This window comes from Cucurbita pepo, chromosome LG05 (genome assembly GCF_002806865.2).
Source record: "Cucurbita pepo subsp. pepo cultivar mu-cu-16 chromosome LG05, ASM280686v2, whole genome shotgun sequence".
NCBI lineage: Eukaryota > Viridiplantae > Streptophyta > Magnoliopsida > Cucurbitales > Cucurbitaceae > Cucurbita > Cucurbita pepo.
In genome coordinates, this window is record NC_036642.1 from 10,047,682 (window position 1) to 10,059,908 (window position 12,227).

At 35.7% G+C, this 12,227-nt stretch overlaps 2 protein-coding genes across 4 annotated transcripts; both read left to right on the forward strand.

Moving 5' to 3' along the window:
* Positions 1–290: 290 nt before the first annotated feature.
* LOC111795123 (high mobility group B protein 3-like) lies at positions 291–2,337 on the forward strand. The gene is made up of 7 exons (XM_023677379.1): positions 291–466; positions 1,018–1,125; positions 1,255–1,312; positions 1,456–1,500; positions 1,726–1,806; positions 1,926–2,033; positions 2,162–2,337. Exons 1-6 carry the CDS (start codon positions 417–419, stop codon positions 2,031–2,033), a joined length of 450 nt encoding a protein of 149 aa, XP_023533147.1. The 5' UTR covers positions 291–416; the 3' UTR covers positions 2,162–2,337.
* Positions 2,162–10,543, forward strand: LOC111795120 (glutamate receptor 3.7-like). Of its 3 annotated transcripts, none has more exons than XM_023677375.1 (9): positions 2,162–2,220; positions 3,566–3,639; positions 3,773–4,072; positions 4,993–5,312; positions 5,468–6,789; positions 7,256–7,533; positions 7,633–7,664; positions 8,625–9,034; positions 9,907–10,542. In XM_023677375.1, the coding sequence occupies exons 4-9, from the start codon at positions 5,057–5,059 to the stop codon at positions 10,324–10,326; spliced, it is 2,718 nt and encodes a 905-aa protein (XP_023533143.1). In that variant the 5' UTR covers positions 2,162–2,220; positions 3,566–3,639; positions 3,773–4,072; positions 4,993–5,056; the 3' UTR covers positions 10,327–10,542. The 3 variants fall into 3 exon arrangements, with proteins under 3 accessions (XP_023533143.1, XP_023533145.1, XP_023533144.1); XM_023677377.1 differs by having other exon boundaries at positions 8,625–9,038; positions 9,907–10,087; XM_023677376.1 differs by lacking the exon at positions 2,162–2,220 and adding an exon at positions 2,344–2,428 and having other exon boundaries at positions 9,907–10,543.
* The last annotated feature ends 1,684 nt before the right edge of the window (positions 10,544–12,227 follow it).

A 12,227-nucleotide genomic window follows, 5' to 3' on the forward strand; every position in this document is an offset into this window, starting at 1 on the left:
CAAAATTGGACATAAAATTTAATATTATATTAAATAGATTTAATACTTTAAATGGGATGGGAAATATGTTATATAATTATTAGATAAAATTAAAAAATAAAAATCTATTAGACATGACCTAAAATAGTAATTTAACTTAAAAATCAAGTAAAATAATCATATTTTCCGTACAAGAGGAAGCGACGCGCGTTTGTTTGGCTCACCTGTCCTCGGTAACCAACGTATCGTGTATTGTATTCGTGGTCATTTCCCGCCAAAATTAAGGAATTTTGGATGCATTTCATTTTCATTTAGTTTAACATTTCGAATTAATTTCGCATCATACATTATATAAAGCCGTTCTCTTCTCCTTCTCTGTTCGTTCGATCACTTTCCCTCTCTTTCTCTACGAGTCCGCCTAATTCTAGAAAGCCACCATGAGAGCTCTGAAGAACGCCGTTGTCACTCACAAGAAGCCTAACGTAGAGTAATCCTCTTCTTCTTGCTGATTTCATCTTCTTGTTTTAGTTTTATTTATTTATTTTTGTCTTGAATAAGTTTTCACATTCTTTGTTTCGGTTTTCGATATAAGTTTCTTATCTTCTCCTGTACGATTAGTTTCTTTGGTTCTGCAAGCTCTCCTCAGTTGCGATGTTGTACTCTGTCTCTGTATATTTGTGTTCTTGTGCTTTCTAGGTAATGTACGTCCATTTTTTTTCCTACTATTTTGTAATGCTTTGCCTCTTTGTATATTTGTAATTGAGATGAACTTCACCGCATGCGTTTGTTTCTAAATCAGTTTTGTTAGTTTTGGTTTCCTACACGAGGTTTCTTCACTTCTTTGAACCTCAACTATTCCACTGATATTATTTCCTTATTCTGCTCTCAATTGTTGTTTCGGAATTAAATCAAATAACTATTGTAACTCTCGTATTTTCCGTACGATTTGGCTCATTTGAATGTGCTCCTGAAGTTTTTATGCAACTTGCCATCTCCTTTTCATGATGTGTGATTTTATTACTGATATACTGTCCGAAGGATGCTGAAAAAGAGGAAAGCTGAGATGAAATCCACGAAAAGCAACAAAGCCATGAAGAAGGACCAGAATGCTCCTAAACGTCCAGCCACAGCGTTCTTCATTTTCATGTAAGTATAATTTATAATTTGGCTCTAGTGCTAGATAGAATCTGCTTTATTTTAAAACCTTTCTTTACACTCTAGCTTGCATTATATTTATTCGTTCTGATTTCGATTTCTTGTTTTGGCAAATGATAGGGAGGAATTTAGAAAGACGTTCAAGGAGAAGTTTCCTGATGCAAAAGCTGGTCCAGCTGTGAGATTTTATACTCTTGTTTTAATTAGCATACCTTTCTATTTATTCCTCCACTTTTATTTAAATACGATCGAGTGGATAATTAGAAGACTTGTCGAGTACTTAGCCAGATTTGTGGCTATCTGTGTTTCGTTATTTTGCAGGTTGGTAAAGCTGGCGGTGAGAAATGGAAATCAATGTCTGATGCTGTAAGATTATGATCACTTATTTTCGGACTATTTCATAGAAAAGTAGTTCGTGACTAAACAGTTATTAGTGAGTAACTTTACGAATAAATTATTTAGGAATAAGATTGGAAGCTAATTGTTGTACTTTAGTTAAAAGATTGTTAACGTTTTGCACTATGTGTTGGCTTCGCTAGTCATCAGAATTATTAACGATACAAGTTTGTGGTACTTGTTTTTCTTCCTCAGGAAAAAGCTCCTTACGCTGAAAAATCTTTGGGAAGGAAGGCAGAGTACGAGATAGCTCTTGAAGTGTACAAGAAGAAACTCGTAACTCTATTCTCTTCTCTCATTTCGTTCCTTCGGCTTCACTTTGTCTGAACATCACCTGGTTTCATTTATTATCTGTTTGTCCCTATCTCTCTTCTCTAAGATCTCATGGTTTTCAGAATTGCTCTGCGGCCGCTGAAGCTGAAGTTGAAATGTCAACAGAATCACAGAAATCAACCTCTGATGTCCGTGATGACGCAGAGCAAGAAGCTAGCTCTAGCTCTTAGGTATTTCTTTCTTCCTATCTATAGTTGTCATACACCAATGCACATGCATGCTATAGCACAGCCGTGTGCCATATCATCTTCCCTTTGTTCTTCTAGATGTTGATTTTATCTTATACCGTTGCAAGCAGCTGATACTTGGCTTCCTACATCGTCCGCCAAGATTTGCAGAACTTCAGGTCCCTTGGAGGTAACAGAATTTCATATATTTTTAAATAAAAGTTGCATGATTGTAGACAAGAAGCTAGCAAGTGCAAAGAGAGTCAAGAGGAAGCTAGAAGAAATTGCACAACTCTTTAACAATTTTAGAACAAAATTAGGATTTTCCTTGGATGCATTTGTATATTCTGCGTACTTCTCTGCTTTGGTGGTGAACTGAATGTTTCATTTCTCTTGAAGTTAGTCTCTGGTTAACAAGGGTTGCATGTTTTGAGTTCCAATAAAAAAAAACGTATGGACATTCCGGAAGATTGGAGTAGATCGACTTTGATCGACTTCAATTTTTTTATTCTTTTTTTAAAAAAAAACATTTGTATTTTTAGTTATTTTTTAAAAATTATATTACACAAAACTATATTTAAAATTTGAAAAACTTGAATTTTAAAATATTTATGAAAAAGTAGGCAACAATAACGTGTTTACAAGTTTTAATTTTAAAACAAAAATTCAACGACTAGTTTGCTATCAAATGTGTCCACAAGAATTTCTTACTAACCATCATTCAATTTTGAACCAACAAGTCAGAGATGCATAATTTTCTTACCAAGAGAAAAAGAGAGAACATACTAATAATAATAATTATATTATTATTATTATTATTATTATTGAAAAAGAGTTTAATGGTTGTTCCTCTTAACCCATAAACAAAATATTGTTCAATCAAATATTAATATAAAGCCACGACAGCAAAAACAATCGAAGTCAAACCCTTATCCCACTTGTACAAACGGATCGTTTTTTTTTTTTTTTAAATAATAACCATACACGTTTATTAATAGCAATTTTCATATACACAAAATTTGGAACCTTTTGTTAAAAAAAAAAAACAATTCTTCTTATTAAAAATATATATCTTAGTTGATTATAGTATACAATCTAACATATACTTCTGCGATTTGGATAATATATATAAGAAAGAAAGAAAAAAGATTCCCCTTCTCAAATCTCGAATCTCAAGTACACCAGTTGATAAATCTTTATTCTATATTTTTTGTCTAAAACAATAAATGTGGCACTTTCTCAGAATCTTGAATTTCTATTATAAGAGAAAAAGCTCCATCTTTACCCTTTCTCAGAATCTCAATCTGGGTAAAGTTTAACAGTTAACTACCCTACCGTTGTTGCAACAATTTTCATGTTTTAAAGATGGGTGTGAATAAGATTACAAGATCATGTTTTAGAATGTATTATCCAACCTATTTAAGGGTAATTACGAAAAATTCTGTTCATCATTTTCTTCCTTCTTGTTATGATTTTCTCTTATAAATTACGAAAAATGGTGTATAGTATTGTATCATCACCACGTGTTATTACAGAAATTTATGGATCTTCCTCATCCAATCGGAAATTGCAGTTGAAAACAATGCAAATGGTCCTCCCTCCTATGAAGGTACCACTGTTGTTAGTCGTTATGCGTTTCTTGAAGTGTTTGTGATGCGTATTTCTTTGACTCACTGTGAAGTTCCGTTTTCAAAGTAGATTATAATGTTGAATTTGTAATTCAATATGATATGTTCTTTCAGTTTGATTCAGTGATTGGAGTGTGGTTCGATGGTTCTCGAGGAAAGAAACCTTGCGGTTCAGTGATTCTTTGCTTCGATGAACAGATGAGGAAGGGGAGAGAAATTTTGTGTTTGTTTTCTGTGAACTGGCAGTTGTTTAGTCTGTTCTGTAACAGTGGTGATTCGGTGGACTTTGTCGGAGAACTGCTCGGAGTTGTAACCATCGATTAACATTGACTGGTGGGATCATCGGCGGAACCAGCACCACGTTGTTAAACAGGTTTTGGGCGTCAAATCGGATGCGTGCATTAATGGGCAACAGTAAGTTTCTTTTATCAATCCTTAGAGCTTTTTGGCTATGGAAGTCAATTTTTCTTCTCTTTTACGTTCTTTGATTTTGCGTTTGCTTAGGATGATATGTTTTTCTGGAAAGTAAACCAATGGCTTCGTTTTGTTTTATCATTAATAATATAGGATTTGAATGAGTTCCTCGACAAGATGTGTCAATCCCCCTTGACTTGTTTTCCTTGTCCTCCTCTGTACTTTTTATTGTCCTGTTTACTATCGATGATTTTATGTCGCTGAAATAGCCCGTTTGTGTTAGGAGCCACTATTTGAGTATAAGCTCTCGTGGCTTTACTTTTAGTTTCCTCCGAAGGCCTTATAGCAATAAAGATGTATTCCTTAATTATAAACTCATGATCAACCTCTTTATTAGTCGACGTAGGACACCCCTCCCAACAATCCTCAACCATCCTCCCCTCGAACAAAGTACACTATAGAGCCTCTCCTAAGGCCTATGGAACCCTCGATCAGCCTCCCCTTAATCGAGACTCGACTCCTTTTTTCTAGAGCCCTCAAACAAAGTACACCCTTTATCGACACTTGAGGATTCTATTGACACAGCTAAATTAAGGACATGACTCTGATACCAGGTTAGAAATCACGACTCTCCACAAATGGTAAGATATTGTCCACTTTGAGCATAAGCTTTCATAGCTTTACTTTTGGTTTCCCGAAAAGGTTTTTGAGATATATTCCTTACTTATAAACTCATGATCTCCTCTTCCAATAATCCAAACCATTTATTCATTGGGAGGTCTATAACAGAAGTGGTAGTACGTAGTTCTGTAATGAAACTTGTAGGTGTAATGCATGTTCTTATGTGGGCTGCGTTCTTGATCTCCTTCTCTTCAATTAAAGTTTTCCTGGTTATCACCAAAAGCTCTTTGCCTATTCAGCACTCTCCGGCTCTGTGAAAGCTTGCATTAGTCAGCTTTGAGTCTTCCTGGTCAAAGCTCGCTCATGGAGAGCTTATTAAGTCTTACATTGATTGGTTCGATATGGGCATTTCTTGCTGGTTCTGCATGTTGTCAAAGGCCAGCGGTTGTGAACATTGGTGCAGTTTTCATTTTTGATTCAGTTATAGGAAGAGCCGCGAAGGTGGCAATGGAAGCTGCAGTTTCTGATGTTAATGCAGACCCTTCCATTCTCAATGGAACAAAGCTGAATTTGGTCATGGCAGACACTCATTGCAATGTTCTCTTGGGCTCTATTGGAGGTACTTCACCGCACACAGCTTCATTCATATTATATTATAGTATTTTGGCGACATTTTTTGAAATTTAATATTGGAATTCTTATTCTATATTGAATTTTTTTGATGTCTTCTTGTCTTACAATACACTTTCTGACTTCTGCCCCCATGTGTGGCAGCTTTCCATGTTCTTGAGAAAGACGTGGTAGCCATCGTTGGGCCTCAATCTTCAGTTGTGGCTCATATGGTTCTACAGTTTGCTAACAATCTCCAAGTGCCTCTTATATCATATGCTGCCACTGATACAACTTTATCTGCTCTCCAATTCCCCTTTTTTCTACGGACTACTCACAGTGACTCCGATCAAATGACTGCATTAGCAGAATTAATCGACTTTTATGAGTGGAAAGAGGTGATCATGATCTTTGTAGATGATGATTATGGTAGAAATGGAATATCCACTTTAACTGATGAACTTGACAAGATGTTTAAAATTTCTCATAAAATACCCTTACCTTCTCTGTTTCATCTCAGAGAAATCACGGACATACTCAATAAATCCAAGCTGCTTGGCCCTCGTGTCTATGTTGTTCATGTCAATCCTGATCCTAAATTAAGGATCTTCAAAATAGCTCATCAACTTAATATGATGACAAGTGATTATGTGTGGCTGGCAACAGATTGGCTTTCTACTACCTTAGATTCAATTCTTCCCATGAACAAAACCCCTCTAAACATCCTTCAAGGAGTGGTTGTTCTTCGTCAACATACTCCTGAATCCAGCCAAAAAACAACATTATGGTCTCGGTTAAGGAATTATTCATTGAATGTCTATGCCCTTAGTGCCTATGATACCATTCAAGTACTTGCACGTTCAATTGATAAGTTTCTGAATGAAGGTAGGAGCATTACCTTCTCTTTGAAGAATGAGTTTCATGATTTAAATACAACTAAAATGCCATTGGGGAAGCTCAAAGTATTTGATGATGGTGCTCTTCTTTTGAGCATATTGTTGCAGACAAAATTCACTGGTTTAAGTGGTCGGTTCGAGTTCAATTCGGATCGGAATATCATCAGCAGAGGTTATGAGGTGCTTAATATCGATCAGACCGGGTTGCGCACGATTGGTTATTGGTCCAATATCACAGGCTTTACAATCCAGTCACCTGAAACTCTAAAGCAGAAACGAATTAGTTATACTCATCTAAACCAGACTCTTGGCAATGTTACCTGGCCTGGTGGGAAGACAGCAAAACCACGTGGATGGGTGATTGCAGACAATGAAAGACCATTGATAATTGGAGTGCCACTTAGAGTAAGTTTCGTTGAATTTGTTTCAGTAACCAATGGAAGCAACAAAAACATTGAAGGATATTGTATTGATCTGTTCAATGAAGCAAGAAAGCTGGTCCCGTATGATGTTCCTTACAGGTTTATACCTTTTGGTAATGGCTACTCCAATCCTTGTTATAACGACCTTGTGCAGAACGTTGCCAACGGTGTAAGTAAACATTACATTTGTTCGGTTATAGAGTCTGCCGCTTATTTATAGCTTAGTCAACGATTATACATAGTAAAACTATAAGTTATGTATATATATAGTAGATGGTTATATCTGTTAAAACTATATACAGTGAACCGAATCATATATATACGCTTAGATAGTAAGTCATCAATACAAAACCTTTAGTCAATATTTTTCCTTGCATTTTCTCTCTTCTAGATCAAATATGTGTGTACCTTTAGTCNACGAGGCTTTTGGAGAAAGCCCAAAACAAAGCCACGAGAGCTTATGCTCAAAGTGGANCAAATATGTGTGTACCTTTAGTCAATATTTTTCCTTGCATTTTCTCTCTTCTAGATGAAATATGTGTGTTGTTGTTGCGTGATCATAACCATATTATCTACTTGCTTGTTGCCTAAAGAGAATGAAGCCTTTACTTTCTCTTGTTTTTTCATTGTGATAGATATTTGATGCAGCTGTTGGAGATATTGCAATTGTAGCCAACCGCACAAGGATTGTGGATTTTTCTCAGCCTTTTGCTTCTACTGGTCTTGTTATTGTGGCTCCAATAAAAAATTCAAAATCAAATGCTTGGGTTTTCCTTAAACCATTTACAGTAGAGATGTGGTGTGTTACCTCGGCGTCGTTTTTTATGATCGGTGCAGTCATATGGCTTCTTGAGCATCGAGTAAACGATGATTTCCGTGGTCCACCAAAGAGGCAGCTCGTGACAGTAATACTGTAAGTGATCTGAAGGTTGTTGGCTTATTAATCAGTAAATGGTTGATACACATTTCCTTTAAAAATAAGTTGATCTTTGAAACTGTTTCCATCTTGCAGGTTCAGCTTCTCAACCTTGTTTAAAACAAACCGTAAGATATCTGTATTTTACTTCTGATTCTTCTATTTTTTGTTTCTTTTTCTTGTGTTCTATAATAATTGTTGTTGAGGATGGTTGGGAGGGAGTCCACGTTAGCTAATTTAGGGAATAATCATGAGTTTATAAGTAAGGAATACATCTTTATTGATATGAGGTCTTTTGGGGAAGCCCAAAACAAACCAATGAGGCTTATGCTTGAAGTGGACAATATCATACCATTGTGGAGAGTTGTGATTCCTAACATGGCATTAGAGTCATGCCCTAACTTAGTCATGTCAATAGAATCCTCAAATGTCGGACAAAGAAGTTGGGACCTTCGAAGGTTTAGTCAAAAAGTGTCGAACATAGGGTGTACTTTGTTCGAGGGCTCCAGAGAAAGGAGTCGAACCTCAATTAAGGGGAGGCTGTTCAAGGGCTCTATAGGCCTTTGGGGAGGCTCTATAGTGTACTTTGTTCGTGGAGAGGATTGTTGAAGATTGTTGGGAAGGAGTCGCACGTTGGCTAATTTAGGGAATGATCATGGGTTTATAAGTAAGGAATGCATCTCCATTGGTACGAGGCTTTTGGAGAAAGCCCAAAACAAAGCCACGAGAGCTTATGCTCAAAGTGGACAAGATCATACTATTGTATAGAGTCGTGATTCCTAACAACAAACACTGTCTAAAATAAGAAGAAACAGCATCATCAAGTGGGCTTCATACGGAGCAAGTTCAACTCGAAGTCGGACTTTTAACTAGGACTATATAAGAGAAATCAAGCTCCAACAGCTTATCATTTAATCCACTCTATTCTCACTATGTTATGATTATAAATAAGAACAAATTTATACATTCAAAACGAGAATTAGGCTTATTTATATTTCTGCTTCAATTTACCTAAAAAAATACTTGCTGTTATCTACTGTTCACTTGAATTGATGTGGTAAATGTTTGACAAGATTTCTATATTACAGAGGAAGATACTGTAAGTCCACTTGGACGCATGGTAATGGTGATGTGGCTGTTCTTATTGATGGTTATCACATCAAGCTATACAGCTAGTCTCACTTCAATCCTTACAGTTCAGCAGCTTTCATCTCCCATTAAAGGACTTGATGACTTGATTACTAGTGAACACCCAATTGGGTACCAGGTTGGATCGTTTGCATATAGCTATCTGACCGAGAGCCTTTACCTTCCGCGATCGAGGCTTGTACCTCTAGGCTCTCCTGAAGAGTATGAATCAGCACTATTGAAGGGGCCCTTCAAAAAAGGAGGGGTGGCGGCTGTTGTTGATGAACTGCCATATGTGGAGTTATTCTTATCAGGGAGGAACGACTTCGGAATGATCGGTCAGCCATTCACCAAGAGTGGATGGGGATTTGTGAGTACCCTTCTTTAACTACACCAGTAGATAACTGTGGACATACATTAGTAGGTGCATTAGGACTACTAGGAGATAACCGTGTGGATTTGTAAGTAGCCTCCTCCCCTAAGATTTATGGAGCCCTCGAATAGCCTCCCTTTAATCGAGGCTCGACTCCTTTTCTTTGGAGCCCTCGAACAAAGTACACTCTTTGGTCGACACTTGAGTCACTTTTGACTACATCTTCGAGGCTCACAACTTCTTTTGTTCAACGTTTGAGGATTCTATTGACATGACTAAGTTAATGACAAGACTTTGATACCATGTTAGAAATCAAGAATCTTCACAATGGTATGATATTGTCCACTTTGAGCCTAAGCTCTCATGACTTTACTTTTGATTTTTTCAAAAGAACTCGTACCAATGAAGATAGTATTCTTTACTTGTAAACCCATGATTTTATCCTTAATTAGCCAACGTGGGACTCCTCCCAACCATCGTGAACCATTATGTCCCTTTATACTTTGTTTTATGCTAGCTGATTGGAGAGTTGATGCCTGTGCTAATCTTAATTATCAGTGGTTCTGTTAGTTCTTTACCAAGATTATTTTATTAATCATGACATCACTTCAAAAACTGTTAGCTCTGACGGATTTTAAACTAGTTTTAGTGGTTGGTGTAACCGTCCAAGCTCACCACTAGTAGATATTGTTCGCTTTAGCCCGTTACGTATCGCCCCTCACGTATTTTAAAATCTTTTAGGGAAAGCCCGTAAATGATAGTCCAAAGAGGACAATATTTACCAGCGTGGACTTGAGCCGATACTTAGTATCCTGTGTTACTCTTTTCATGGAATAGTTGCACTCCATTAATGGAAAACTTTCTACCAGGCTTTTCAGAGAGGATCTCCACTTGCAGTAGACATTTCAACAGCAATTCTAAAGCTGTCCGAGAATGGAAAACTTCAGAAGATCCATGAGAAGTGGTTCTGCAAGAAGGGTTGTCCTGGAGAGAGGAGAAGGAAATCTGAGCCTAACCAACTTCACTTACTCAGCTTCTGGGGTCTATATCTGTTGTGCGGTGCCTTTTCACTCGCTGCTCTTCTCATATTTTTGCTCCGAATCGTTCGACAATTTGCTCGATACATAAGACAGCAGCAGAAGGAATCTTCTCATGCAGAGATGGTATCATCTAATTCAAACTCAAGCTGGATTCATGTCGTATACAAGTTTATCGACTTCGTCGATGAAAAGGAAGAAGCCATCAAGAGACTTTTTCGAAAGAATGATACTCAGAATCAGGCTAAATGATAGCTTATTGATGTGCATTGGAAAGGTTGAAGGTAAATCCTGCAGCTGTTCTTGCAGATTGGATCTTATGTTAGAAAAATATTATGTTATGTTCATCCATTGCTGGAAAGTTACCCCAAATTTAGTGTTCATGTAAATAAGACTGCAATAATGAGATCTTAATTACTACCATGTTTGAATGGTAAAATTCTGTAAGATGAGACAAGTATGATATGTATGATTGCTATCAGTGTGTCATTCTATATGAAGTGATCAAATTTGGTAGGTTGACATTTTTAAGTGTATATTAGGATCGCGTCAGCGTTACTAGATGTCCCACGTTAGTTGGGGAGGAGAACAAAACACTATTTATAAGGGTGTGGAAACCTTCTCCTTAAAGACGCGTTTTGAAGCTTTGAGGGAATGCCCAAAGAAGACGATATCTGCTTGCAGTGGGCTTGGGCTTGGGTCGTTACAAATGGTATCAGAGTTAGACATCGGAACAATGTACCAGCCTCATGGATGTTCGCCGAAGGGAGTGGATTTGGTGACGGTCTCACATCGATGAGAGAAAAGAATGAGTGTCGGCGAAGACGCTGGACCTCGAAAGGGTAGATTGTGAGGACAATATCTATTAACGATGGGCGTTATAGTTAGTGACGTGTAGGGATTGGACAAACAATTTTATTCCACTTGAAACTTGGAGAAAATAAATAAATTAATTAATAGTTTTTAAATTTTAAAATATTTATAAAATACTATTGAAAATCCTTTTTAAATAAAAATTTATTATTGAATTTTTTTTTTCCTTTTGAGCTTCATCGTCACTTCACTTGACTTGACCACGTGTGGTTGACCGTGTGTTGGGTACACTAAGTCTTGTGGATTTAAATAAATAAAAAAGAAATAGTTGGTGGGGTCCACACCGTGCCACGTGTTTCTCCCTATTTATACAGTGACATAAAAATTTAAGACACGTCAGATATTGGATACGACTTCTCATATTGACAGCCCCCACTTGGTACCCTCAATAAATTTATTATACTTATTATTATTATTTTAAAAATAATTTTTATTATACTTCAAATTTTGTTTTTATGACAATATTTTAAATTTTATTACTTTAATATCTTTATAAATAATATTTATGGTTAAATTTTCCAAAAAGAAAAAAATCACATCCAATATAAATTTTAGAAAAAGAAAAGGACTTTCATCTCGTATTTGTATTCCAACATTTAAATGAGATAATTTTTATATTTATAAAATGTTAAAATTTTAATTGACAGAGAATAGATTATTATCTAACCAAAAAAAAAAAAAAAAAACAGTNACAACTATTTCTTGTACTTTGTTAATTATATTTGTTAGACGAAACTCTCCACAATGGTATGATATTATCCACTTTGAACATAAGCTCTCGTGACTTTACTTTGGGTTTCCCCAAAATGCCTCATACCAATGAAGTTAGTATTCCTCACTTATAAACCCATGATCATTTCCTAAATTAGTCGACGTGGGACTTCCATCATCCAACAATATTTACATTGATCTATTTTTTATATTACAAAAATTAAATTTAAAAGACGGAATATATTATTTTTTAAAATTTAAGATAAAATAAAAACTCAAATCTCAACCACACAAAATGTATTTCATTAATAATAATAATAATAATAACAACAATAATTTAATATATATTTTTAAAATTTGAAAATATCCGCCAAAGGTACTAAACGTTGATAACAATGACATTTCAATAAATTGAATAATAAATGTGTTTCAGAAATAAAAAAATGCACGGATTAAATTCATTTAATTCAATACTTTAATAATTTGAATTTCTCAACCAATTTCCACCAACTTTTTTTTTTCAATAATATTGATTTATTAATTATTATTATTATTATTTTTTTTTAATT

Bases quoted from the DNA above. Each gene is read 5' to 3' on its own strand.
- LOC111795123 (XM_023677379.1), top strand. From the start codon at position 417: ATGAGAGCTCTGAAGAACGCCGTTGTCACTCACAAGAAGCCTAACGTA. The intron at 1,313-1,455 runs GTGAGATTTTAT...GTTATTTTGCAG, and splicing joins ATGCAAAAGCTGGTCCAGCT to GTTGGTAAAGCTGGCGGTGA. The intron at 1,807-1,925 runs GTAACTCTATTC...CATGGTTTTCAG, and splicing joins AAGTGTACAAGAAGAAACTC to AATTGCTCTGCGGCCGCTGA.
- LOC111795120 (XM_023677375.1), top strand. From the start codon at position 5,057: ATGGAGAGCTTATTAAGTCTTACATTGATTGGTTCGATATGGGCATTT. The intron at 5,313-5,467 runs GTACTTCACCGC...CATGTGTGGCAG, and splicing joins TCTCTTGGGCTCTATTGGAG to CTTTCCATGTTCTTGAGAAA. The intron at 9,035-9,906 runs GTGAGTACCCTT...ACTTTCTACCAG, and splicing joins CCAAGAGTGGATGGGGATTT to GCTTTTCAGAGAGGATCTCC.